Source organism: Microcebus murinus, chromosome 14 (genome assembly GCF_040939455.1).
Source record: "Microcebus murinus isolate Inina chromosome 14, M.murinus_Inina_mat1.0, whole genome shotgun sequence".
Taxonomy (NCBI): Eukaryota; Metazoa; Chordata; class Mammalia; order Primates; family Cheirogaleidae; genus Microcebus; species Microcebus murinus.
Window position 1 is genome coordinate 69,447,629 of NC_134117.1, and position 26,538 is coordinate 69,474,166.

General features: G+C 49.3%; 2 protein-coding genes and 1 long non-coding RNA gene across 6 annotated transcripts in view; all 3 read left to right on the forward strand.

Annotated features, from left to right (window-relative positions):
• The window catches only part of TMEM72 (transmembrane protein 72), a 29,976-nt gene extending 27,767 nt beyond the window's left edge, over window positions 1-2,209 (forward strand). The window contains exons 4-5 of one of the 2 annotated variants that reach the window (XM_076010393.1): window positions 205-344; window positions 1,731-2,209. In XM_076010393.1, coding sequence (XP_075866508.1) covers window positions 205-344; window positions 1,731-2,209 — 619 coding nt within the window. The remainder of the gene's footprint in view (window positions 1-204; window positions 345-1,730) is intronic. The other variant, XM_076010394.1, reaches the window with a different exon arrangement.
• Window positions 2,210-12,488: 10,279 nt separating this feature from the next.
• LOC142875673 (uncharacterized) lies at window positions 12,489-20,212 on the forward strand. Its single transcript, XR_012922993.1, has 2 exons — window positions 12,489-12,729; window positions 19,819-20,212. It is a non-coding gene; the product is annotated as an uncharacterized LOC142875673 (long non-coding RNA).
• Window positions 20,213-23,683: 3,471 nt separating this feature from the next.
• RASSF4 (Ras association domain family member 4) overlaps window positions 23,684-26,538 on the forward strand; it is a 33,617-nt gene continuing 30,762 nt past the window's right edge. For all 3 annotated transcript variants that reach the window (XM_012751092.3, XM_076010201.1, XM_076010202.1), the window contains exon 1: window positions 23,684-23,798. In XM_012751092.3, coding sequence (XP_012606546.2) covers window positions 23,792-23,798 — 7 coding nt within the window. In that variant the 5' untranslated portion in view covers window positions 23,684-23,791. The remainder of the gene's footprint in view (window positions 23,799-26,538) is intronic.

Genomic DNA, 26,538 nt, shown 5'->3' on the forward strand with positions numbered 1-26,538 from the left:
ACTGTGTCCCCTCTGAGGGGACTCAGACAAGGCTCCTGACCGTGGAGTCCTCCAGGACTCCAGCCCCTGCGGGGTGCTCGGCCAGGGCCACTGCGGAGAGCATGCCATGGCAGGGAGCAGGGCCCAGCCCCGGGTCCCCAGCCTCCCACGGTGCTGGTGCTCTCTTGGGCTGTGTCCTGCTAACCCTGGATGCTCACCCGGCAGGTGTCAGCCAGGGTCCCTGGCCGACAGAGCAAGGGAGAAGGCCCACTGGCTGGGATGCTTCCAGAAGTTCCTGGCCTACATGCTGCTGTCGGTGGCCTGTTTCCTCCACCCAGTTCTGGTCTGGCACGTGACCATCCCAGGTAGGACCATGGGGAGGGTAGGGACAGGGTAGTTAGGCATGCGGCCCCCAACAGCTGCGCTCTGAGCGGGAAGGCCTGAGTCCCTCATAGTCCTGCTCCGATGCTAGCCCCAGTGCCCCCACCAGCCCCACTGCCTCTCCGACCTGGAGTGTGAGCACGAGGAACTGCCCGACATCCTCCGTGCTGACCGGCAGCAGGAAGGTCCGGAGAAGGCACCCTTCCCTCACACAGCCACCCAGAGCCTGTGTCCACAAAGGGGACCCGGCCTTTCCTCCCCTGACTGCATGCGATCCAAGCTGTCCGAGGGTACAGGATGGTCCCTTCCCTGCCCAAACCCTTCAGTCTTTTCCCAGTGCCTGCCCATCCGGGTCCAAACTCCTGAGCCAGGTTTGAAGGGCACCTACGGTGGGACCCAAAAGATTTCACAGCCTTGTCTCCTGCTTCCGCCCCACCCGGTGTGCCCTGCTGCTCAGCCCAGTTTCTGGTTGCAGAACCTGGGAGCTTTGTCCATGACCTTTTCTGCTAGTATCTTCCCGTTCCCTCCTTCCTGTTGCTAAAACCTGTGCCTCTCATCGTGAACCTGTCTAAAACACTGGGGAGCCAACCCTCCAGGGAGCCGCATCCTTCCTGCCGTTTCTCTCAGTGTCCCGTCCTCCTCTCTCCAGGCAGACTCCCGACAATAACTCAGCACTGACCAGGCCAGAGTGAGGCACAGCCCCGCTGCTCGGACAGCAAGACACACGCAGGAGGCTCTGGCCCCGGCAGGCGCCCACGGCCCCCTTCTCCACCTGCTGTGTACCGGGCTGCACTCCAGCAGACCAGAGCAGAGCCCAGGTGCAGGTGGAGACCCAGCATCTTCTGTGGCCACAAGGGGCCAACACAGCACCCTCCTGGGGAGGCTGAAATGAGAGGCATCTCCCAGCCCGTCTCTGGCAGTGAAAGGAAGCCAGCTCAGCAGTCAGGGCCTAGTAACCAGAAGTGTCCAGGCTGCTGAGGGCAGCGCGGGTCTAGTCCACACACTGTCCCGAGAGGGAGGCTGAACCTGGTGATGGAGTCCAGGTGGGCAGCTGCAGGGCAGACAGTCAACAAGAAGGCTGAGAGCTGAGGGGTCCAAGGAGAGTCCTGAGGCCCAGATGTAGCCCTCCCTTGATGTCCAAACGGGACAGCCCCCTGGCTGCACGGCACCGGCCCTGCTCACATCCCTCTGCTGGGGTCAGGACTGCCCCCAGTTCGCTATGGGGTGTAAGGCACTCAAGGCCTGAGGGCCAGAGCCACGGTGCCAGGGAGCATGACCGCACAGCGCCGGGATGCGGGGCGCGTCGGGCCACGCAGCCCCTCGCACTCTCCACAGCACGTCCGGCACCCTGACCCCCAGCTCTCTTCCAGGCTCCATGCTCATCGTCACCGGCCTGGCCTACTTCCTGCTGAGCAAGCGGAAGAAGAGGAAAGCTGCCCCCGAGGTGCCGGCCCCCCCAGAGCAGTACACAGACCCCTCCGGCAGCGCCGTGAGCACCACCGGCTCTGGGGACACGGAGCAAACCTACACCTTCCATGGCGCCCTCAAGGAGGGGCCCGGCTCCTTCTTCATCCACATGAAGAGCATCCTGAAGGGGGCCAAGAAGCCCACTGCCCTCCCGCCCCCAGACGCCCTGACGGAGCTGAGTCTGGAGCCAGCCGACTCGCTGGCCGAGAAGAAGCAGGTGCACTTTGAAGACAACGTGGTGCGAATCATCCCGTCCCTCGCAGACAGCCTGGACGAGGGGGACAGCGAGGCAGAGGAGACCACCTCCGACACCGCCCCCATCGTCCCTCCCGCCCAGGCCCCACTCCTCCTGTCTTCTCTCACGGCCACTGGCCTGTTCTGAGCTGCGGGCTCCTGCGGGGGTGCTTACTGAGGGCTCTGCAGAGACGGATCATCCTGCCTGGAGTTTCCTGATGTCCTCGGGCCCCCCAGGAGCTCAGGAGCTTTGCAGGTCAGGTCCTTACAGGGTGACCAGATGTCCCGAGGTGGCTGGGCCATCGGGAGGTGTGACAGGCCAGCAGCTGGCAGAGGCTGCAAGGGAGGCACAAACAGTGCCACCAGCTCCGCCTGCACAGGCTCCTCCCTCCTGGCCACGGGTGGGGAAATCCTTGTCCTTTCCCAAGAAAGACCATCACTCCCACTTCACACAGGCTGCAGGTGCCACTGCTTCAGCCCCCAGAGGGAGAAACGCCTTGCTCCGGACATAGGGCCCGGCACTCAGTGAGGCCCTGGGGTGCACCCGTCTCTGACGCAACAGCCCAGCTCCAAAGGCCAGGGATGTGTGGGCAGCTGAAGCCTCTCCAAGGCTGGACTTAGACCCATGGAGGCTGCTCGGGGTAGTGAGGGAGGGGGCAGCTGGGCAGCAGGCCCCGCATTCTCTGCATGCTCTGGGGCCGGAGCTGGCCGGCATGAGTTACAGAGCCGCTCAGAGAAACAATGCCGCTCTGTGCTCACTGCGGGAAAGCGCGGCTGGGGGCTCCTGCACCCGCCACAGGGGCCTTTCCCAGATGCCAAGCAGATGATGCAAACTGGGATGCTGAATGCTGTGAGGACCTTCAGCCCTGAATGCCAGGGCACCGAAGGCAGCGCGTGCCCGCTGTGTGCAGGGCCCGAGGCAGCAGCCTGGAGGGGCTCACACCACAGAAGTGGCCCTGCACGCCTGGGCACCTGGTAATGGAATAGGTGGTCAATGTGATATAAGTTTGTTCAAAATGGGAGGGAGGGCAGAGGCAGGAAGAAGGGCAGGTAGGAGGAAAGCGGGCAGGAAGGCAGGTTCTCCGCCATGGGGCTACAGAGTGACAGTTAACCCAGAAAGAACAAAGGCATTTGAATCAGATATGCTTTGTGAGAGGATCTGCAATATAGTTTTTACTTCTAAAAAGTGCCCTTTGGTCTGCAAGACTGTTGCCGGGAGAGCAGACACTCCCTCCTAGGCCAGCGCAGCACTGGGCCACCAGAAGGACGGTCCTGCGGCTCGCGGGCAGAGTGAGGAGCTGACACCAGCGCCCTCTGGAAGAGCTTGGACCACACCCTCCAGGTTAGATGCGATGAGACACTCGCGTCTGTTCTTGGACACTTTTCAGCATCCCTTACAAGTTATTTTGTGAAGGTTACAGAAATAACAGCCAACCAGAAGTTGTATCAGTCTGGTGTCTACATTCAGCAGGTGTTCTCGACAATCAGGGCTCTTCACGCAGGAACCCAGATCTCCTCTCAGATCAAATGACAAATGGCCAAGAAACACACTCCCACCAGCCAGCAATGGCGAGAGCTATAGAGCTGTGCTGTAGCCACCACTGAGGCGGGACCTCAGGATATGGCACTCAAGATCAGAGAAGCTGAACAACACAGGTGTAGGGGGGTGGGCGTCGTGGCCCATTCCTGACGGGCTGGGAGCCTCGGTGCGGAGGAGCCGGGAGAAGGGGAATGCGACAGCCGCAGATGCCCACGCTGCATGAATGGGGCGGGCTCGAGGGAGCGAGATGTTGCTGAGCTTCAGAGCAGCTCTGTGCTCGGGGCCTAAGCCAGCAGCACCGGACGGCCAGGTCACGAGAAGCAAACCTGAAAGTGTGGTGTCAGAGCTGTCAGTCCTGTTTAATAACCATCTGTGAACCCAAGTGCCAGAGTGTCGTTTGTAGAAGGATGCGTCTTGGAAGTGAGGGTGCACTGGGAGCTCCAGGTGACGATGCGCAGGTGATTCTGACACATCTGGGTCTCCTGGTGATGTCATCAGTAAAGGAGAGTCTGCTGGTGCGTGGCATGAGGGCATGATGTTGGCCTTAGCTAGGTTGGCAAAGTAAAGCTCTCAAACACTCCTCCTGCTATCAAAAATAAAAACGCTGGAATGAAATTATTAAATAGACCCGAACCCTCTCCTTAAGTGGGCCAGCAAGAAAGTGGCACCTCCTTATAAGCAAATGAGCACCAGGTGTCTGCAACCACACCCTTATCCACTGGCATCCCAGCACAGCAAATTCCTTGCTGAAAAACGAAGACCACAAGGGCTGCCCTGTCTCGACCCACCTCCCTGTCAGCAGAAAGCAGAGCGGACCGTTGCAGACGCGGAAGGGAGCGGCTGGACTGGAGGCAGGAAGAGCGCCAGGCTGGGGCCATTCAGTCCACCAGCAGCAGCTGATCACCCTTGGCCACGCCCCTTCATGCCTCTGGTTCAGGTGCCCGTCAGGTGGGAATTACAGCAGTGACTCAACAGGACATGGGGAGGTGGTTTTCAGACGACAAATCACAAGTGGTTGCGCGTGCACCTCATCCCTACTACCACAGGGGCCCTGCCATGAGGAGACGCCCCTGAGTCGTATTGGCAAGGCCAGCGGGGGTCCAAGAGCTCCTTTCTCCACTCCAGATTCCAGGGTTTGGTCCGGGGGAACCCAGCCCCCAAAACAAAGAGCCATAGTGGACCCCACTGAGAAACCACACCCTGGAGGTCACACGCTGTGTCCTTGCTCTCTCCCATCCCCTTAGTTGGTTTTCTTCTTTTAGTTTTCTTAAATACCTTTACTGAGATATAATTCACATACCATAAAATTCATCAATTCAAAGAGTACAGCTAAATGGTTTTTAGTGTATTCATAATCTAAGTTCACCACAACCTAAGTTCAAATTTTCATCACCTCAAAAAAGAAACCCAACCAAGTACCCACGAGTACTCCCCACCTCCCATCCCCTTCCCTAAACAACCACTAATCTACCTTCTGTCTTTACAAATGCTCCTGTTCTGGGTGTTTCATACAAATGGAATCATATAATATGTGATCTGTTGTGACTTTGTTCACTTAGCATGATATTTCTGAGGTTCATCCATGTTGTAGCATGCATCTTTATTTCTTTTCCTTCCTGGCTGCATAATATTCCATTGTATGGCAAAACCACATTGTGTTTATCCATTCATCCATTGTTAGACTTCAGAGGTGCTTCCACTTTTTGCCTGTAATGAATAATGCTGCTATGAACATTTGTGTACACGTTTTTGAATAGACATAGGCCCTCGTTTCGCTAGGGTGATAACTAGGGGTGGAGTTGCTGGGTCTTATGGTAACTTTGTGTTCAACTCTTGACAAAAGGGCTGTACCTTTTTATATTCCCATCAGCACTTTCTGCACCTCCTTGCCAACACTTGCAGTTGACAATCTTTTTATTTATCCATTGTGGTCTTCTTTTGCATTTTTCAAATGCCTGGTGTTAAGCATCTTGTTATGTAATTATTGGCCTTTGATTATCTTCTTTGAGAAGCATCTATTCAAAATGCTTTGCCTGTTTTTTAATTGTGCTATTTGCCTTTTTATTGTGAGTTGTAAGAGTTGTTAATATATTCTGGGTACAAGGCCCTTATCAGATATACACTTTGCAAATATTTTCTCCCATTTTGTGGGTTCCCTTTTCATTCTCTTGACAGTGTCCTTTAAAGCACAAAGATTTAATTTTGGTGAAGTCTAATTTATCTTCTTTTTCTTTTGTTGCTTGTTTTTTTTTGTTGCTGTTGTCAAATCTAAGAAATCATTGCCTAGCCAAAGGTCATGAAGATTCATTATTATGTGTTTTTAAGATTTTTATAATTTTAGCTCTTATATTTAGATCTATGATCAATTTTGAGGTAATTTTTGTGTGTAGTATAAGGTGGAATCTAACTTAATTATTTTACATGTAGACATCCAGTTGTTACAGCATTTGTTCAACAAATGGACATTATGTGGTACAATTTGATGTTTCAACACATTCCATTTGTTGAATCAAATTGTCTTGATATCTTTATCAAAAATTAACAAACCATAAACAAGTTTATTTCTGAACTTGCAACTCTATTCCATTGATCTGTTTATCTATTCCAGGCGTCCTCAAACTACAGCCCGCAGGCCACATGTGGGTGTTTTTGCCCGTTTGGTTTTTTATTTCAAAATAAGATATGTGCAGTGTGCATAGGAATTTGTTCATAATTTTTTTTAACTATAGTCCAGCCCTCCACCGGTCTGAGGGACGGTGAACTGGCCCCTGTTTAAAAAGTTTGAGGACCCCTGAATCCTCATCCCCACTGCCACACTGTTTTGAATACTACAGCTTTGTAGTAAGCTTTAAAACCAGGAAGTCTGAGCCCTCCCAAATTTGTTTTGGCTATTCAGGGTCCCTAGCACTTCCATGTGATTTTTAGGATCAGTTTTTCAATTTCTGAAAAAAAGCAAGCTGAGATAGTCGCAGGGATTTATTTGCTTTGACTCAGTAGATAAATTGGAGGAGTATTTCATCTTAACAATACTGTTTCTAATCCAGGAATTTGGGGTGTCTTTCCACTAATTTAGATCTTCTTGAATTTCTTTCAACAATGTTGTAATTTCCAATGTGCAAGTCTCAAACTTTTTTTATTGAAATTATTCTTAAGTATTTTATTCATTTTCATGCCTTTATAAATGGAATTGTTTTCATAATTTTATTTTCAAATGCCAGTATGCAGAAATATGATTACTTTGTGTGGATCATGTATGTTGCAAACTTGCTGAACAAATTTATTAGTTATAACAGTTTTTTAATAGATACTTTATCATGATCTACATACAATATCATGTCATCTGCAAATATAAAGAGTTTTACTTCTTTCTCTCCAACCAGAAACTTATTATTTCTTTTTCTTGTTTAATATAGTTGGCTAATGCCTCTAGTACAATGTTAAATAGAAGTTACAAGAGCAGACATCCTTGTCTTGTTCCTGATTGTAGGGGAAAGCATTTAGTCTTTCACCACTGAGTACTACGTTAGTGACGGAATTTTATCCAGCTGAGAAAGTTTCCTTCTATTTCTAGTTTATTGAACGTTTTTATTATGAAACAGTAATGGATTTTGTTAAATACTTTTTCTGCAGCTATTGAGATGACCATGTGCTGTTTGGTCTTTATTCTATTCATAAGGTTTATTATATTAATTGATTTTAGATATTTAACAACTAGTATTCATGGAATAAATTCTACTTGTTCATGGTATGTAATCCTTTCATATGTTGCTGGATTATGTTGAGAATTTTTGTGTCTCTATCTATAAGAGTTTGGTCTATAATTTTTTTACTTTTTGATGTCTTTGTCTTATTTTGGCATCAGGGCAATACTGACCTCATAGAATGATTCAGAAAGTGTTCCCTCCTCTTCTATTTTTTGAGAGTTTGTAAAGGACTGATATCAATTCTTCACATTTTGGTAGAATTCACCAGTGAGGCCATTTGGGCCTGGGCCTAATTCAAACTCATTATATATAAATCTTCAGATTTTTGAAAAAAATTTCTCCTTTGAATCAATTTCTGTAGTTTGTGTCTTTGTAGGGATGTGTCCATTTCATCTAAGCTATCTAATTTGTTGGCATAATATTCCCTTATATTTCCATAAGATCAGTAGTGACGCCCCCTCTTTTTATTCCCAATGTTAGTAACTTGAGTCTTCTCTCATTTTTTCTTAGTCAATCTAGCTAAAGTTTTGTCAATTTTGTTGATCTTTTTAAAGAACAAACTTTTGGTTTTACTGATTTTCTTTATCATTATTATAGTCTCTATTTTATTTATTTCTGTTCTCATCTTTGTTCTTTCCTTCCTTCTACTTACTTTGCATTTAGTTTACTCTTCTTTTTCCAGGAAAAAGGGGGAAGTTTAGGTTATTGATATGACATGTCTTCTATGTCTATACATATTTATAGTTAACAATTTCTCTCTGAGCAAACTCTAACTTCACCCCATATGTTATGGTCTATTTGCATGTTTGTTTTCATTCATCTCAAAATATTTCTAATTTCCCTGGTGATTATTTTCTTTAACCTATTGGTTATTTAGGAGGGTGTTGTTTAATTTACACATATTCTAATCAATTTCATTGTGGATGGAGAATATATTTGGTATAATTCTAGTCCTTTTAAATGTATTAAGTTTCTTTTATGTCCTACCTTATTGTGTGTCTTGGAGAATGTTCCATATGCTCTCAAGTCGAACATGTGCTCTCCAGTTGTTGACGGAGTGCCCTGTGGAGTTCTGTGAAGTCTAAGTAGTTTGTAGTGTTGGCCAGGCCTCCCAGGGCCTCGCTGATCACCTGCCCAGTTGCTCTGCCCGTTATCCAAAGTGAGTATTGAAGTATCTGACTATTACTGTTAACTGGTCTGATCCTCCCTTCAGTTCTCTCAGCTTTGCTTTACGTGTTTGGTACTCTAATGTGATATGCCTGTAAGTTTATAATTTTACATCATTTTGATGCACTGACATTTTGTCATTATGAAGTGTCCCTCTTTATCTTTGCTAACATTTTTTGTTTTAAAGTTGATTTTTGTCTGATATTGTTGTAGCCACTCCAGCTCTCTTATGATTGCTATTTGCATAGTACTTTTTAAATTTTTTTATTTATTTTTAATTGACCCTTTGTAATTGTACATATTAATGGAGTACAATTTGATGTTTCAATATATATCTTTGTTGTATAATGATCCAACCAGGGCAGTTAGTGTATCCATCACCCCATGCATTTATCATTCCTTTGTGGTGAAAACATTCAAAAGCCTCTCTTCTAATAATTTCATAATATATAGTACCTTACTGTTAACCATAATTGCTTACTGTGCATTATACACTAAAATATTTATTCTGCTCCTTTTCTCTCTCCTCTCTTCTGATACACACATTATGCAAATGCTAGTGTGCTTAACAGTGTCCCACATTACTATGAAGCTGTGTTCACTTTTCTTCATTCTTTTTTCTCTGTGTTCTTCAGATTGCCATCAATTTATCTTCAAGTTTGCCGATTCTTTCCTCTGCTAGCTCAAACCCACTGTTAAGTCTATCTAGTGAATTCTTAATTTCACTTACTGTACTTTTCAAATCTAGAATTTTCATTTGGTCCTTTTAAAAATAATTCCTACCTCTTTACCGATATTCTCTATGTGACAAAACATCACCATACTTTTCTTTAATTCATTAAACGTGGTTTCCTTTAGTTATTTGAACATAGTTGTAATAGCTGTTTTGCAGTCTCTGTCAGCTATATTCAACCTCTGGGCCACCTCAAAAGCTGTGTCCATTGCCTGCTTTATCCCCCTGCATATCAAACTTTCTTGTTTCTTTTAACGTCTCAAAAAGTTGTGTTAACAGCTAGACATTTTAAATAATATCTGGTAGCATCTCTGGATACAGGATACAGGTTCTCCCTCCTTTTCTGATACTTGTTCTCTTTCCTTTTCTGCTTGATGTCTTGTAATTGTTTGTTTATTCATTTGACTTGGCTGGACTAATTCTGTGAAGTCAATCAATTTTTTCCCATTGTTCAGCCTCTAATGTCGCTGCTTAGATTTTTTTCCTTGCTTTTAATCTTTTAGCTTCATTACCTAGGAGTTTCCTCTGGGTCAGCAAAAGCCATTTATTGATCAAAAGTTGTGATTAAGCCAGGTGCGGTGGCTCACACCTGTAATCCTAGCACTCTGGGAGGCCAAGGCAGGCAGATCGCTCAAGGTCAGGAGTTCGAAACCAACCTGAACAAGAGCGAGACCCCATCTCTACTAAAAATAGAAAGAAATTAATTGGCCAACTAAAAATATATAGAAAAAATTAGCCGGACATGGTGGCACATGCCTATAGTCCCAGCTACTCAGGAGGCTGAGGCAGAAGGATTGTTTGAACCCAGGAGTTTGAGGTTGCTGTGAGCTAGGTTGACGTCATGGCACTCTAGCCCGGGCAACAGAGTGAGACTCTGTCTCAAAAAAAAAAAAAAAAAAGGAAAGTTGTGATCAAGCCCCCTTGACAAATTAGATACTTACCCTTTACCACTGCCAGTTGCAGGGGAGGCAGGGGCAGTTGGAGGCTTCTATCACAGTGCAAGGAGTTTACACTTGTCCCCATGTTCAGCGAGGGACCAATAGCTTGGGTGCCCCTTCTCTGATCACTCCTGAAAGGGCACAACCTTGAGCACACAAAACTGGGTGACAGTTTGCCAGGTATGTATGTGATTTTCTTTTTATGCCTGGCTTTCTAGGAGTTTCCCCTGACCCAGTGTTTGGTCAGAGGATGTGCTCAAGCCCCGAGTGCCAGTGAGGCATCCACTTCTTGTTGATGGCTCTGTGTGCAGATTGGGGAAAGTGTTCAAGTGTCTGCCACATCCTTCTCTGATCGCTCCTGAAGAGTGCAGCCTAGTACTTGCACACGGCTTCCCGCCCCCAGACTGGACTGTGAACCCCAAAGGACTTTTCTTGGCTATCCCTTTCCCAGCTCTGTTAAACTTCTGCTTGTCCTACCCTTTTGCTTATTGCTACCAGTGCCATGGAGTCATGAGCACACTTTTAATTGCTCTTCACCAAGATCTTGGTTGTTCTCAATAACTCCCTTGTCAGGTCCGGCCTCTTGGCAGAGATCGTCCTGGTTCTGTGGCTCCTTGCTTGGACTCATCACAAGCATGCTGGTGTGATAGATAGGAAACAATTCCACACAAACAGCTTTTATTGCAGAAAAGAAGGAAGCTATACAAAGCAAAAATATTCCAGAGAGATGAACAGGTCAATCTCCATGAGTAGAGAAAGATGCTAAGGACTCCCAGATGGTTTCCTTTTATTGGCCTGGTCCAGGGGAGGGCTTACAGGAGGTGTGGGATGTTACCAGGGGATTCATATAGGTGACTGTCCAGTGTTCTGCAGTTTCCTGCAGTCACTTCCCCTCATAGGTCCCCAGCTTCTCCACCCCAAGGAACCGCCCTCCTGGCCTGTATCTGCCACCTGCAGATTTGGCCCCTGCCTTGCTCCGTGATGCATGGAAAGACTGCATGCTGTTCTAAACAAAGCCACTCCCCTCAGGCAAAGCTATGAGTTCCTCATCCTGACTGTTGGCTTTCTCGGGGACAGCACCTCTGCAGCACTGCATGGAGAGCTGAGGCTGGGGACAGCCATCTGCTTCCCCCAGAGTGATAGCTCTGCTCTGTAGTAGGTACTGAGGGGATTAGACCCTGGTGTTTTCAGCTTGCCCCTCCAAGTGTGGAGCCGCTGCCCTAGGGATGAGTTGGGCTGAGGCAACCCTGAGAATCCTCTTCTAAGCCAGCTGCACCTGAGTGGAGCTGCCACGGTGTGCGTGGGGGCTCAGTCGGGGAATGGACCTTCAGTCATCTTGGTTGTGCCTCCCTAGAGTGAAGCTTCTGCAACAGAGAGCCAAGGGGGATGGAAACACCAGCACCTTTTCCTCCCAGTGTGAAATTATAGCCTAGTCTGGAAGCTGAGGATAGAGGGAGCCCCTGTGTCCTTGGCCACACCTGCCCAGAGTAGAGCACCTGTAGCAGTTTCCATAAGGCAGAGCTGAGAGGGGTTAAGGGAGTGGGTCGTGGTCCAAATGCTGCAGACCCCATGCCACTGTTCTTACCAGGATTCAGTAGATTTTCTTCAATGGATGTTTCTCCATTGGCTGTGTGCACTTAGGACAATTTCCAGAGATTTAAATAATTGATAATTCTCTCCAGTTAAATAGTGTTTTCCTGGAAAGAGGGTCCTCTGAGCTACTAAGTCCAGAAGAGCTGCATTTTTTTTTTTTTTTTTTTTGGTATGACTATACAGGAATGGAGTGCACTGATGAGAACTTTGGCCATCAAGTGCATAAGACCTAGACTCGTGCCCTATGTCTGCTCTTCACCAGCTGTGTGGCCAGAACTTAAGTAACTCCTCTGAGCCTCCACTCCGCCATTTGTAAAGAGGGGATAATAATAGTCCCAACCTCCAAGAATGACTGAGGATTAAATATGATGATGTAATTGAAGTGCTTACAGGGCCTTCAATGCTCTTCTCCTGGGACATGGGTGCCTACGGCTGCTCTGGGACTGCTTGTTCCCTCCTCGGTCAGCTCTTCTGGGATGCAGCTGTCTCTTCAGGCTGCAAGTTACTCTCATCATGCCCCTTCCTGCTCTCAGCTCAGTCTGGAGCTAAGACCTGGCTCATGCTTGCTGAGAAACAGGCATGACCCTCTTTTCCTGGTGTTCTGCCCCACCCCACTCCTCACAGATCTCTCAAAGGAAACATACCCTTTGGTATGTCGAAATGGGAAAACCTCTTGCCCCATCCCCTGTGTGCACAAAATTTCAAAAGCTTTCTCTGCAAGCTGGTCAGTCATCCAGCTGTCATCTGTTTCTCAAAGCCCGGGGCTCAGCTGCTGGCCTGCTGGTGGGTGGTCAGCTTTGACCACCTGGAGAGGGGCGGAAAGAGTAGTGCTCTCAGGAGATAAAGGGGGCCTGTCCCTGTTGGGTGTAATGGAGCTCTTCCACAGGACCTGCCTGGCTGGCTGAATGTCTTGCCATTATCCAGAGAAGAAGGAAGGACAAAGTCATGATCTTTGCACAGAAGAGAAGAGGAATTTCAATAAGCCAAGTTTCAGTAAGTAGAATGTTATGCCCTTAGTTTCATGTTATGATAAAAGTTACACAGCTGCATAGACAGAAGAATGGCATGCTAGGAGTATGGTCCCACCTGCCTCGGCTGCAATCTAGGGCCTTGGACCATTTCTCATATGTAACCTGAGGGATTTAGCCATCCTAAAGGGCCCTGCCACCTCCAAGCTTCAGGAGTGCCCAGCTGTCCACAATAACTGGGAGCCTTTGCCCAGACTATAGAGCAGCCCAAGGAAAGTCCAACACTGTCTAAAGGTACTCTGTGCAATTGTTTTCACAGCTTGAGCTTCTAGAAAATTTGCATAATCACTTAGGACCACAATCTGGGGGCAGTGGGAGCATCAGAACCAGAGAAGGCTGCACTGGGAATATGTTGGGGCAGGTAGGAGAGCCTATCCAAGGGAATGTTTGCACCTCTTGAATATGAAAGCTTCCGTGAGTCTCAAATTAAAGTTCCCTTTAAAAAGCACATCATGAGTAAAGTGAACAGGCCATGCTTTGATGATTCATCTGTCCCCAGCTAGCCGCTTCTGTCTGAGGCTGCGCACGGCCCAGCGGGGGAGGAGGGTGCCACCAGCCCACTGTCACTTCAGTTTCCAGCTTCCTGGAAACTGGGCAATATATTTGCAGGCCCCCAATCTGGGGTTCCTCTTTCCAGAGTGAAGTATGTTCCTTTCTTTTAAACCAGCGGCACCAGTATAAACCTAGAAAATAGACTGCTAAGGGCAAGAGTCGATTTAACTCAGCAAACATCTACTAAGCACCTACTGTGTGTCCCAGGCAGCACTGAAGGTGCTAGGGCTGAGGGAGTGAGTCCATCGTGCTGTCTGATCCTACAGACAGGCCCTAAGTGTGGCTGACGTGAGGCAGACACGGTGCTACACTACAACTGCCAACCGTGTGCTAGGAGCGAGAATTCAGGCAGAGGACAATCTAGAAAAACAGATATGAGGTGAGCTTCAAAAGCAGGATTAGAATCTTATCAGCACATCATTGTCTGCCTTGAGACAAGGAGAGCATGGCCAAGTCCATTGGAGTCTGAGGCGGGCAGGTGCATTTTCCACACACAGCAAAGACGGTGTCTGTGCGATAGAGTACAAGGCAAGAGCCATTATCAGCAACGACAACAACAACTGAGAACTGAGACCTGGGGGACTTGCTGCTTTGCATGTTCCAGGTGCTCCAGTTCCCAGGGCCTGTGAGGACAGATTGGTTACAATCCCACTGTACAGAGGGGACCGCAGCATGGAGAATTTGTATCTTGCACACTGGCGTGCAGCTGAAAACAGGAGTGCCTGCAACCATTCCGGCTCCAGAGCAGGGTGCTTGGGGCCACCAGGAGACCAAGCCTGGGAATGGTGGAGGACCTCACCTGCCCATGGCCGGGGCCCTTCCTCCGGGCCTCTCCCCCCACCATTCAAACGAGGAGGGCTTTGCCCAGGGCCCCTAGGTCCTGTCTTAGTCAGTTTGGGCTGCTATAACAAACACCAGAGGCTGGTGGGGCAGGGGATTTCAACAGCAACAAACATTTCTTTCTCATAGTTCTAAAGGTTCAAAGTGCGAGATCAGAGTGCCAGCATGGTCAGGTCCAGGGAGGGCCGGCTTCCTGGTTCACAGACAGCTACCTCTTTGCTCTTTCCCCATCCTCACATGGGGAAAGAGATCAACTGCTCTGTTTCTCTTCTTAGAGAAGCTCTAACCCCATCCATGAGGGCTCCCTGAAAATGACCCGGTCACCATCCAAAGGCCACACCTCCTAATACCATCACTTTGGGGATTAGGGCTTCAACACATGAATTTAGCAGGGACACAATTTGGTCCTTAGCAGGTCCCTGCCAACAGAGTCACCTGGGGCTCTAAGTTTTGGAGGCTGGACTGGATGCAGAGGAAGAAAGGATGACAGATAGGGAGGGGCAAAGGAAGGGGGAGAATGGGGTGCGCCAACTCAGATGGAGCAAGGCAGGGCAGCTGCTCCCCACCTTGGCTGTGACTGCTGCTCACTCCATCTCCTTCGCCTCCTACACCCACGGGCCGTTTCCATTCTGAGCGCTGAGCAACTGCACCCAGCACACACACTCGGCTCTGCTGCCCTCGGGTGATCCGCACTGCGCCTGCCACACTGCAGAGGCCGCTGCCCTTTGAACTGCCCTGGGTGGCTGACAGGCCTGAGCAGAGCTGGGCCCCAGCAGAGCCTGAGCTCTGTCAGGCCCTCACACCAGGCCCTGCTCTGCCTCCTCTGAGCCCAGGCAAAAATCCCAGACTCAGCATTTTCTCCCTTGCCCTATGCAGGTAAGAAGTGGCCAAGAAAATGTCACCTTGCCGCTTAGGAACATAGCACAAACATCCGGGATACCCCTCAGGTTCCCTCCAGGGGCCCAGGTCTCCTGCTGCTCCTGCTCACTCTGTTCCAGTGCCCAGGACTTACAGAGAAGGTTGGCAGAGAGAGCCCTCCCAGGCCTCTTGCTCCCTGAGCCCAGAGCTCACTGGCCACCCCCCAACCCCCAGCAGCTTTCTGGCCTCAGGCCCAGCTGTCACTCTCCATGTCCCCATGGGCATTTCCAGTTCCTGTTTCTCTGGCTTGGGTGGCTCCCTGTGCTCCTGGTCATGCTCCCTCTCTCTTGCCCGGCCCTCTCCCAGTTTTCAGAGCCTCACTTCTCAAGCATGGTGCTCTCCCGAGGAACTGTTCTGCCACACCGCTGTCTCTCCAGCCTGTTCCCTCCTCTTCCTCTTTAGACCTAGCTCACCCATCACAGGTAGTGACCTTGACTCCGGGAATGGACCCCCCGCCCCGTGCCTGCTGGACTCTGCAGGCTCATGGCAGGCATTGCTGGGCTTCTTCCCAGGGAAGGGACACCGCTGATCTTTTGCTTACTGGCAGAGCCTGGACTTTCATGGCTCATCGACCTTCCTCCCCTTGGCCAGACGTGCACTTCACCCAGCCAGCCATGGTGGGTCTGTCGTCGGCAGGGTGCCCACACCCTAGTTCTGGCCAATGGGAAGTGAGGGGAAATGGCTAGGAGGAAAGCTTCCTTCCTTCAGTACTAAAAGGAGCCTCCCTGGAGCACACTTCCTCCTCTTCCACTGAACATGGGCATATCTATAGGGAAACACCAAGGGAACTACACCAAAGGTGGCAGAGAACAAACATGGAAAGAAATGGGGTCCGGGAAGATGACCCTGAGACACTGAATTAACCCAACCCTGGAACTACCCATTCCTGGGCCTCTTTATTATGTGAGGTAATAAAATCCCCTTTGTTTGGGTTTTTATTCTTCACAGCTGAAAGCACCCTAACCCACAGTGTAGTTGATCCACTTCCTTCATCAGATTTGGCAGGGAGAGAAAAGGTCTGATGTCACCACAAACCCTTCCTTTACCTGTGAACCAAGTCAGGCCCTCTGCCCGTTTTTATGCATAAAGTTTTATTGGAACATAGCCACACGCATTCGTTTACATATTATCTATGGCTGCTTTTGCTTAAGCAGTTGCAAGAGAGATGGTATGGCTGGCAAATATAAAAATATTTATTTTTTGGCCCTTTACAGAAAATGTTTGCCAATCCCTCACATAGATTCATTAGGACAATGAAGAAACAACAATTTCTCAAAAATTGCCTCAGGTTACGTAGGTACATTAAAACATAAAATCCTAGAAAAAAAAGAGGCACTGTTACATGCTCAGGCATCAGGCCACTGTCATGTAACCTGTCCAGACAGGAGCACAAGTGAATATGAGCTACTGGTCAAACTCTCTGCAACTACTGGTTGTGATGGTTGATTTTATGTATCAACCTGGGTGGCCAGCTGTTTGGTAAGACACCAGTCTAGATGTCAATGTGAAGGTGTTTTTTAGATGACATTAACATACAAATTAGTAGACTTTGAGTAATGAAGATTCCCTTCCTAATGTGGGCGGGCCTCATCCAATTAGTTGAGGGCCCTAACTGCAAAGGTTGAAGTTTCCTGAAGAAGAAGCGATTCTGCCTCAAAACTGCATATAGAAACCATGCCCGTTTCCAGTGTGCTGGCCTGCAGTTTGCAGACTCAACATTGCAATGCCAACTCTCAGCTAGATCTCCAGCCTTCTGGGGCCTGCCCGGCAGATTTCAGACTTGCTAACCCCCAAATCATGTGATCACATGAGCCAATTAGTCCTTAAAATCTATCTATCTTTCTGTCTATCTATCTGCCATCTCTCTGCCTGTATCTCTCAATCCCAGTGGGACATACATATATACTGATTGGTACTGTTTCTCTGGGGAACCCTGACTATCACACTGGTCATTCTATTTTTTCCCACACGATAAAGTTGATAGCTCATTTTTTGTACTGAGAGAGAGAGTTTTCAAGGTCAAAACCAGAGACAATTCTCAAGCGGAGATAAAACTTAAGAAACTTAGCAAGTATATGGCTCTCTCTTTCCTTAAACACACAGGTCCTTAGTTCACAGTTACAATGACTGGGAAGGCAACTTGGGCATGGGCAGCCCCCACCAAACTGGGGGCTTAACAGAGGTGGCATTGATGGCAGGCTGGGAGGTGAGGTCAACGCAACTGAAGCATCTTTTAAACACAGGGTTAACGGGTCAAGTCTGGCTAGCTGTGGGCCAGCTTGCCCCTTGCCCCTCTAGGAATGTTCTACATTCCTTAGGAGCTGCACACTTGGAAGAAGAGACAGAGGGATGACACTTCCCTCCAGGACACGGGAGCTGCCTCACTGCCTAGCTGGCAGGTTTTCCCAGAGTGCCCTGAGGATGTTCTGTTTGAAATACAGTCGAGGAGCGGGACAGACAGCCCTTGTGTGTGCAAATGTGCCTCTTCTCTCAGGCTTCCACTTTTCCATCCGGGAGGTCTCTGCTTCCTTCAGCTGTTTCATATCCTGGCTTGAGGGAAGGTCCTGGCCACTCACTGGCTCGCGGCCTTGCTTCTCAGTCAGTGTCTAGCTATTCATAGGGACTCTGCCGCCAGAGCGGCAACAGCGGGCTCTTTGTGGATGAAAGTCTGCCTTAAGACATTCTCCTTTGAGAAGTGTTATCCTTCTGAAACCCTCCTGCCCTGTGCTGGCTCATGCCTAGCTCTTTGAGCCCATCAAACAGTCTTGCTTTTTGTTAAATGAATCAAAATATTGAATACTATAAGGCTACTTTATAATTATATTAAAATTATGATTATGTTGAAAGTGCAATTTGTTCAGGAGTCTAGCATTACCATAATTATTTTTGTCTGTTTTAAAGATGGTTACAATGTCCATTAATAATAATCAGCCGTCTAGCAGCCCCACACTGCCTGCGCCCTGTAGGAGCACAGTGCAAGGCGGAAGTGGCAGGATTGCGAAGTGTGGATGGGTGGGGAAGGGCCACAGGTCTTGGGAAGCTTGGGAAGTCTAGGGAAGTAGTCCCTGCCCTCGCCTTCCAATTTGCACTGTTTGTTGAACCAAAAAATTTCTGTATTTTCAGTATCAGGAAGATAGGGAGGAGAGGATGGAGAAAAAAAGCTTTCACCAAACCAGAACTACTGATGGTCTCCGCCTAGGGGTTTTTAGGCCATCCTTGTCCTCACGTGTTTTGGGAGCAGAGGTGGCTTAGGCAGCCACACCCTCTTTTCAGAGACTAAGTAGAGAAAGGGCTTGGGTCAAACAATTATTTTCCCCCAAAAGGAAATCTCAGCAGCAATTTTTAGCTATATCACCATTTAAAGCAAGCTTCCTCCCTCCTAGCAAACCCTGTGATCAAGTACTTATTAGTTCTACAGGGTGGAATACAAAATCTTTCTCAAAGCATAATCGTAGGCCAGGCGCGGTGGCTCACGGCTGTAATCCTACCACTCTGGGAGGCCGAGGTGGGCGGATTGCTCGAGGTCAGGAGTTCGAAACCAGCCTGAGCAAGAGCGAGACCCCATCTCTACTATAAATAGAAAGAAATTAATTGGCCAACTAATATATATATATACAAAAAAAAAATTAGCCGGGCATGGTGGCACATGCCTGTAGTCCCAGCTACTTGGGAGGCTGAGGCAGCAGGATTGCTTGAGCCCAGGAGATTGAGGTTGCTGTGAGCTAGGCTGACGCCATGGCACTCACTCTAGCCAGGGCAACAAAGCGAGACTCTGTCTCCAAAAAAAAAAAAAAAAAAAAGCATAATCGTAAAGGAAAAAGAAAATGTAAAGCATTCATGCATGTGTGTGTATGTGTGTTTAATGAGAAGGCAATTATGCAGCCTATATTGAAATTTATGTCCATTTGGGGAATAAATTAGCATTTTTGTGGTATGGGTTAAAGAGTTCCATATTTTAACCTGAAGTTATTGTTCATATGCTAACAAATGAAATTAATGAAAACCATTTCACAGAAGAAGGAAGGATAGGCGATATGCAGATTTTCTGAGAAGTCCCCTGAAAACTGATGGCAAAGCCGTCTGTGTGTTAGGATAGTGCAGTGGGATGACCTCATTACTCCAGGACCCCGCCAAAGCAGACAGTGCAAGAAGCATTCTCTAATTGGCCTCTTCCTGCCAATCAAGTGCAATCATCCAATTGTTTTCTAAAGAATACATATTTGGAATCACACAGATTTTTTGAAAACGTGCTTGAAAAAGTCATTTGTTCTGAATGTTATATTGGAGAGGATAAAGGGGAAAATATCACACAAAACCATCCATAAAAGGCCTTAAGCAATCAATCAGTAATTTTAATTCAAAATCCCATTTACTATTTTAAGGAAACGGCTTGAACATGGTTCTCATTATTAACATCATTTACATTAAGATATTGAAACCTATTTTTCAAGACTGAGAAATCTAAATGACATCTCAACACGTGATTGCACCCAGGCGTTTTCCCTTCCTTTGGAAGCACCAGAGGGAAGAAGAAGTTCTGAGTCTGCTTGGAGCAGTGCCCTGGTGCCGAGATGCCACCGGCGAAGCCTGCTGGAGGGCACCTTCCCCAACAGCCTAGGTCACCTGTGTGTGTCAGACTCGTGGGCTCCTTTAAGCTTCCCAACTTTATCAAAGATAAATTCATTCTTCGTGGCCCTTTACTAAAAACATTGGATCATAAATGTTTTCATTTGGCTTTTCACAGATCTTACAAATCAGCCTGGACTGTTCACAGAATACTGGCGTTTTCTAAAGACTTTCTGACGTAGGAATGCTACAAAGAATGAGATTGCCCAGGATGAACAGAACACCCTGCTCCCTTAATGGACTCCCAAAGGCCTCCTTTGCTGGCGCGATGCACTCGGGCAAGAAGTCTTGCAGGAATCTGTGTGTGGCTTCTGCTCCCCTAAGGCCCAATCTCCCATTAGAGGTGGATGTTGTTCTACCTTCAATCCCCAGTGGAACAAACACAACCACATGGGGCCACCAGGTGCAAACCCAACTCTACCACTTTCCGTACATGTCACCTTCCGTGAGCACTGAACCTCCCTGAGTCTGCTTTCTTGTCTGAATCTAGTAAAAAGGAAAAATCAATCATATATCAGATATTGATTAAATACTATGCATTCCAGGCAGAGCTGGGGTTTAGGGAAACACAGTGTCCCTCCCTTAAGGAGTTGGTGATAAAGAATTGAAATATACAGGCTGCCAGAGAGTGGTATGTGCGAGTCAAGGAGGGCATTTTAGACAGGGGCCAAGGAAGACCTCAGAGAGAAGGTGATTTGTGAGGGAGTGAGTCCTGCACACACTTAGGGGAAGAGCTTTCCAGGGTGAGGGAGCTGCAAGTGCAAAGGCCCTGAGGCAGGAGCAGGCCTGGTGTATGGGAGGAGCAGCATGATCAGAGCAGAGAGAAGCTGGGGCCGTAGGAGGAGATGAGGTCAGAGGGAACAAGATCATCCAGGGAAGGGGTTGGCAAACTACAGCCCATGGGTCACATGTGGCCTGCCACCTGTTGTTGTAAATAGTTTTATTGGAACCACAGCCACATCCTTTGGTTTACATATTGTCATGGTTCCTTGCAAACTACAACAGTAGAAGTGCATAGTTGTGACACAGACCAATTATGCCACAAAGCCTAAAATATTTGCTATCTGGACCCTTACAGAATAGGCTTATACCAACCTCTGGCTTAAAGAAATAGGGGAATATTTTCTCCATGGTAAGGAGTCTGGAGTAGGCAGTGCAGGCATGCTGCAGCACTCCATGATGTTAATAAAGACCCAGACTCCTTTTATCTTTAAGCTCCACCATTCTTAGCATATGGACATATTGTATTATCTCAAAATGGCTGCTGGTGCTCCAGACATCACAGAGTATATCTGTTACAGCAAGTGTTACAGCAGGTGGTCCCCGTGACAAAGCAAGTGGCACACAGACAGTTAGAGCATCAAAGTCTATTCGTCGGTGGGCTCAGAGGGACCTTGCCACCAAATTCTGAGCTCCATCTACCAGATTTTTCCCACTTTTATTAAGTTGGGGTGGTCCGAGGGGTGAGGTATCAGGTGTAGGTTAGTTGATGTGTTGGTAATAGGTTTAGTGTTATGCTGATGCACCAGGTAATAGATTAGTTGATGGGCCAGGTAACAGGTCAGTGTTTGCTGATTCGAGTCTTCCCTGGGGGGGGGGGTCTCAGGTGCCTGATGTGCCAAGTAATAGATGGGGGTTTTCCTTATCTTATCCACATTTGAAAAAGGAAGGCAAAGGAGGCGTCTGTTCTCTCTACCAGGAAAACAAGAGTTGTCTTCACCTTCCCTCAAATCTTCCCTTCCTCAGCTCACTTTCCCTGCTCTTTGCCCAGAAATGGGTCTTACGGCCACTTCTAGCTTCAAAAGAAACTGGGAAGACCATGAAAGGGATTGTCCAGATTGACTTAGACGGCTGTTTTTACTGTTTTGACTGTGGCCCACAATGAGAAACACATTTTTATATCACAGTCTAATACACATAACTGAAACATAAACAGTGCAAACAAAATTTCATAAAATACAACTTACATTTACTATGTGTGTTGCACACTGGTATTTTCTCTCCTATTTTTTTAAGTACTGATCACATTAGTCACTAAATTAATTTAACAACCCACCATTGTGTTGTAAGTATAGTATGAAAAATACAAGTGGTCATGATCCATAACTAGGGGCTGGCAGGGTGCTGCTATAAACGAGTTGTTTTTTCTCTTTCTTCTCCTTTGTTCCTCCCCTGACCCTTCCCTTCCTTCCTTTCTTCATTTCTCTCTTTTTCCCAAAGAAGAAAATTTATATTGGATTGGCAACTGGCCGGATCCACAGCCCCCACCATAAGTAAACTGGAGGCCAAACACAGTTCTATTGAATACTGAAAGAGAAGATGACCCCTCCCTCTGAAGGAACCGAGGACTGTGATGATGGATGACTTGTGTTCCGTGTAAAATGCAAGTAGTAACACCCACTGACTAGAGCTTGCGAAACTGGGTGGAGCATTTGCACAGTATCTGCTGCACAATGGGTGCACTGGAGGTGTTGGGTTCCTGCCCCCAACTCAATCCTGGCTCCAGGCTAGCCATGGCCTGGGAAAAACATTAACTAGGTCAGACAGAATGATTCACACTCAAGTGCTGCAGAGCCCCAGGGAAATCGGTTGTCACCCTGGTGCTATGTTTACTTCTGCTACTGCAAGTGATGATAGTCTTAGGATCTAATGCTCAGAGGTTGAGAGCTAATTAATGTTACCCCTGTTTTTAAAAAACGTTTTGTAGCACCCAATTATTGATCTCAACTTTGATGAAGTCTGATATTTGGGCTATGGAAGAGCAAACTGTCATGACAGGGGGTCACCAACCCTAGGGACCACCTGAGCTGGCAAAGGATGGTCCATTCTCCAAGAATTCAAGCAAAGGCTGTGATGGGAGGGCCCCTGGACTGCTCATCTTTAGCCCCTCACTTTTTGCAGGCCCAGTGGGATTGCCCGGTAGGCCAGGTGGCGCAGCCCGGCTCTGCCTCAAACCCAGCAGCCTAGCAGTGGTCAGCAGTCCTCTGAGTTCTCGAGGGGTCCTCAAACTCAAACCCAGGCTGATTTTTGTGTATGTGGTCACCTGCATTCTCCTAGAAAATCCATATCGAATTCTAAATTGGCAGACTGGATGAAACTAAAATGATTTATGTTGGGAGCGGGGGAGCTGGGAATGGTGTGATGAAACAGAAATCACAGATGTTTTCCATCAACCCGATCCCCTACCCTGCCGCCCTCACACCCCAGAAACAGTGAACTACTGGAGTTCCCCAAATGGCTTGTGGTTTTCTGTTCCCTTTGCCTACGCGTGGGCGAACCCTGTCCACATTAGGCAGTGACGGGTGAGAACGCCAACGTCTTTGTATTCACCGACGGGATTTCTTAAACGAAGCAGAGTTCTAAGAGGCCACGCCAGGCGAATGGCCACGCCGCACAAAGGTGTCCCCTGGACACTAAATACCAAGTGCTCGGCTTCACCAGTGGCCCCGCGCCCCGCCCGCAGCCCCTCCACGCGCGCCCCGCCCGCAGCCCCTCCACGCGCGCCCCGCCCGCAGCCCCTCCACGCGCGCCCCGCCCGCAGCCCCTCCACGCGCGCCCCAGACAGCGCGGCGCCTGCGCAGCGGCCTCCGCGGGCGGCCGGGAGCCGCCACCCCAGGGCCGGGCCGCCCGCAGGCGGCGCCCACGGGGCTGGGGTCGGGGCTGCTCTCCCGCGGCGCCCGGGGGCCGGGGACTGTGGAGGCCCGCGGCGCTCTGGGAAGTGCGGTCTGGGGACTCGGCTGCCCCGACCCGCCACGCCTCCCCCACCGCCCCTCCGGCTCCGCGCCGCCGGGCACCGCAGCCCAGGGCGGGACGGCTCGGGACCGGGCCACGCTATTGGCTGTGAGGGCGGGGGGCGGGGCCGGGGCGGGGCAGCACGGGACGGCGCCGTTGGCCACACGGGGGGGGCGGGGCCGGGGCGGGGCAGGACGGGACGGCGCCGTTGGCCACACCGGGGGGGCGGGGCGGGGGCGGGGGCGGGGCGGGGGCGGGCCCCACCCGCAGCGCGGCGGCCGCGGGCAGCAGGTTCTGCGGGCGCAACTCGGTGCAGGCGAGGGCACGGCGGACGCAGCGGCTTCCGGACAGCGCGATGAATGGACGGTGAGTGATGCCTGCGCAGGAGAGTTCGTGGGCCTCCCCAGACACCCCTCCGACCCGGGACTGCCGGCGGCAGCGCGCGGGAGCCTAGGCACTAGTGCCCTTTGGCCGCCACGCGCAGGGTTCCCTCCGTCTGCCAGCCTGGCGCATTGCGGGCCTCGCGCCCTGCGCTGACAGTGGGCGCTGCGCCTGGCACCTCCTCCGAAGGGAAGGCAATTTAGGGGCAGGACGGCTACTGGCTACACCTTTATTCACCCGTCTTTAGCTAGTCTCCTGGAAGCATTGGTCCTGGAGTTGGGGAAAGAACCTTGAGCACCTGCAGCACTACTTGATTTCCCAGACGGAAGACGAATGCCAAGATGCTAGCAGGAGAAGCTTTCCTAAGGATGGCTATTTATAGAGTGTCTGCCCCGGCCAGGCCCTGTGCTTTACCACAATTTGCCACTTACTCCTCACAGCACCGTGAGATTGGTACTTTCATTATCCCCATTTTCAAAAGTGAAAACTGAGGCCGAAAGAGTTACAGAGTTGTCTGCCTTTACCCAGATAAGTCAGTGGTAGAGTCAGGATTTGAACCCACGGCCTGCTGTACCTCCAGGTCTCTTGCACTTCACCCCTGACTTGGAGCTCAGCCTGCCTGCTGCCCTGCTCTTCCCAAGCTCCTGACTCTCCACTTCCAAAAGATGCCTCAGTGCTTTCATTACTCTGGCACAGCGCTGTGAGCAGGAGGCCTCTCACGCCAGGATCAGTGCCAGGGCCACTCCTTTCTGAAAGCACTGTGAGGAGAGCTTGAGCAACCCCATTTCACACAGGAATTAAGGTCGCAGAGCAAATAAGGGCTGGGATTCTGGGATTCGAACCCAAACTCACTGAAGAGACCCTCACTAGCTTCACTGTATTTTAACAACCCACAGCACCAGGGTGTCGATCAGGATTAGTTGCCAGATACCATGGAAGAAAAACCAAAAAACAAAAAGCTATAAGTGAATTGGTGAACTAACAGGTAAATGGGGATCTTCCTGCCTCCTGTTCCTCAGTGTGGATCCTGGGCTACTGCCACCAGGGCTGGAGTGCCAGGGGAGGAGCAGGGAAGGAGGGGGTGGGGAGGAAGAGGAAGGGAGAGAGGAGAAGGGAGTGAAGAGAAAAGGAAACTGATTAGCCTTAGGTCCACACATCGCTGGCTGGAAGTCGCCATGGGCATGCTTCAGCAATTCGTCAGTATGTGTTAAGTCTGCCTTCATTAGTTCTAGTCATGTTCTCTGTGTAATGCTGGTGGTCCAAGACTTCACAGCGAGGGTAAGGTTGATGCCACAGAGTCCAGGGTCCATCTGAAACCCAGAGATGGGGCTGTCCTCCTACCAGGAGTCTCCAGGGGATCCTGGAGGTCAAGAACAGAATTAAGGTCCAGGGTCCCCCTGGGTCAGGGCCAACTAGACCATGACAGATAACAAAGAACATGAATTCAGGTATGTGTGTCAAAGTTCAAATCCTACAAATGCAAAGCCTCAGAGGGGAAACCCAGACTATGGAATCTTCCAGAAAACCTTCTGGGCTGGGCACCTGGGCACCTGGTTCCTGGTTTGGGGGATAAACTCAGCCTATTCCCTTACTCCTAGCCACTCCTGGGAGGAGGTCTCTCATCCTCTTTGAGTCCCACCTCCCCATCCCCAGAGCCTCTGATTCCCAGTGGCAACTGTAACAGCAAGAGAACTCTTGTTTACCATAGGTGAGGCCCATACAAGGCCCACCTTACAGGTATCCTCATTTGCCTTCACAAAAATCATCAAGGATTGTAATTATTTAAGGTTCAGAGTGGGAAAGGGCTTGCCCAAGGTCTCACAGGCAGGGAATCACAAAGCAGAGCTTTGAACCCAGAGCCTTGCAAATTTGAAATTGTTTTAAGGTAAATTAAAATCAAGTAGGAAGTGGCTGCACTTCCCAAAGCTTCTGCAGTTTTCTCATTTTTGTTAAAGAGGAACTTGCAGTTCCCTGGGTTGCCTTTTCTGGCTATCAGACCTTCTTCCCCAGGATGAGCTGCTGAGGGAGAGGTCCTGAACCCCCTCCTCTTGCCCTGCCTGACCTTGGGGAGAGGGACAAGGTGTCATGCAGCCCCATGGTGGCAGTGCTGGGAAGAACCCTGAAGATATTCTGCACCAGTTGCCACAACATGTCTGGTTAAAGCGAGGTCTGAGAGCTGGCACGACGTGCTGAGGTCACATACCAAGTTGATGCCGCAGCAGAACTCACATTCACGCTCCTGTCCACAATGTCCTCTGCCTCCCTTTCTTGCCGTGACACGTTTCAGCAGAGATGCTTAACCTGGGATCTGGGGATCTAGGGACACATGGAAAAGAGCTCCCTGATCCTCCTGCAGTGGTAGGCAAATTGTGTGTATATGCGTGTGCATGTACAGATGTACGCACACACGTGAACACACATGTGTGTGCATTTTCATAGGGAGAGTATATTAAGCTTTCAAGAGACTCCAAAGGGCTCCATGACCCAATAGAGTCTGAGGCCCACTGTATCTCACAGGACACCTCCCCCAGCATTGGCATGGCGTGAACAGGCCTGGGGCAGCGAAGCACAAGTGGGCTATGGGCAGTGCCTCGGGCAGCTGTGCAGCGGCCCCTCGCTGTGCTGCACCCTTGGTCCCCCCAGGCAGTCGGGATATTGGCCAGTGGCTATTCTGAGCACCTGTTTCACAAAAAAAACATAGCTGAGAAAATCCTTGTTTCCATGG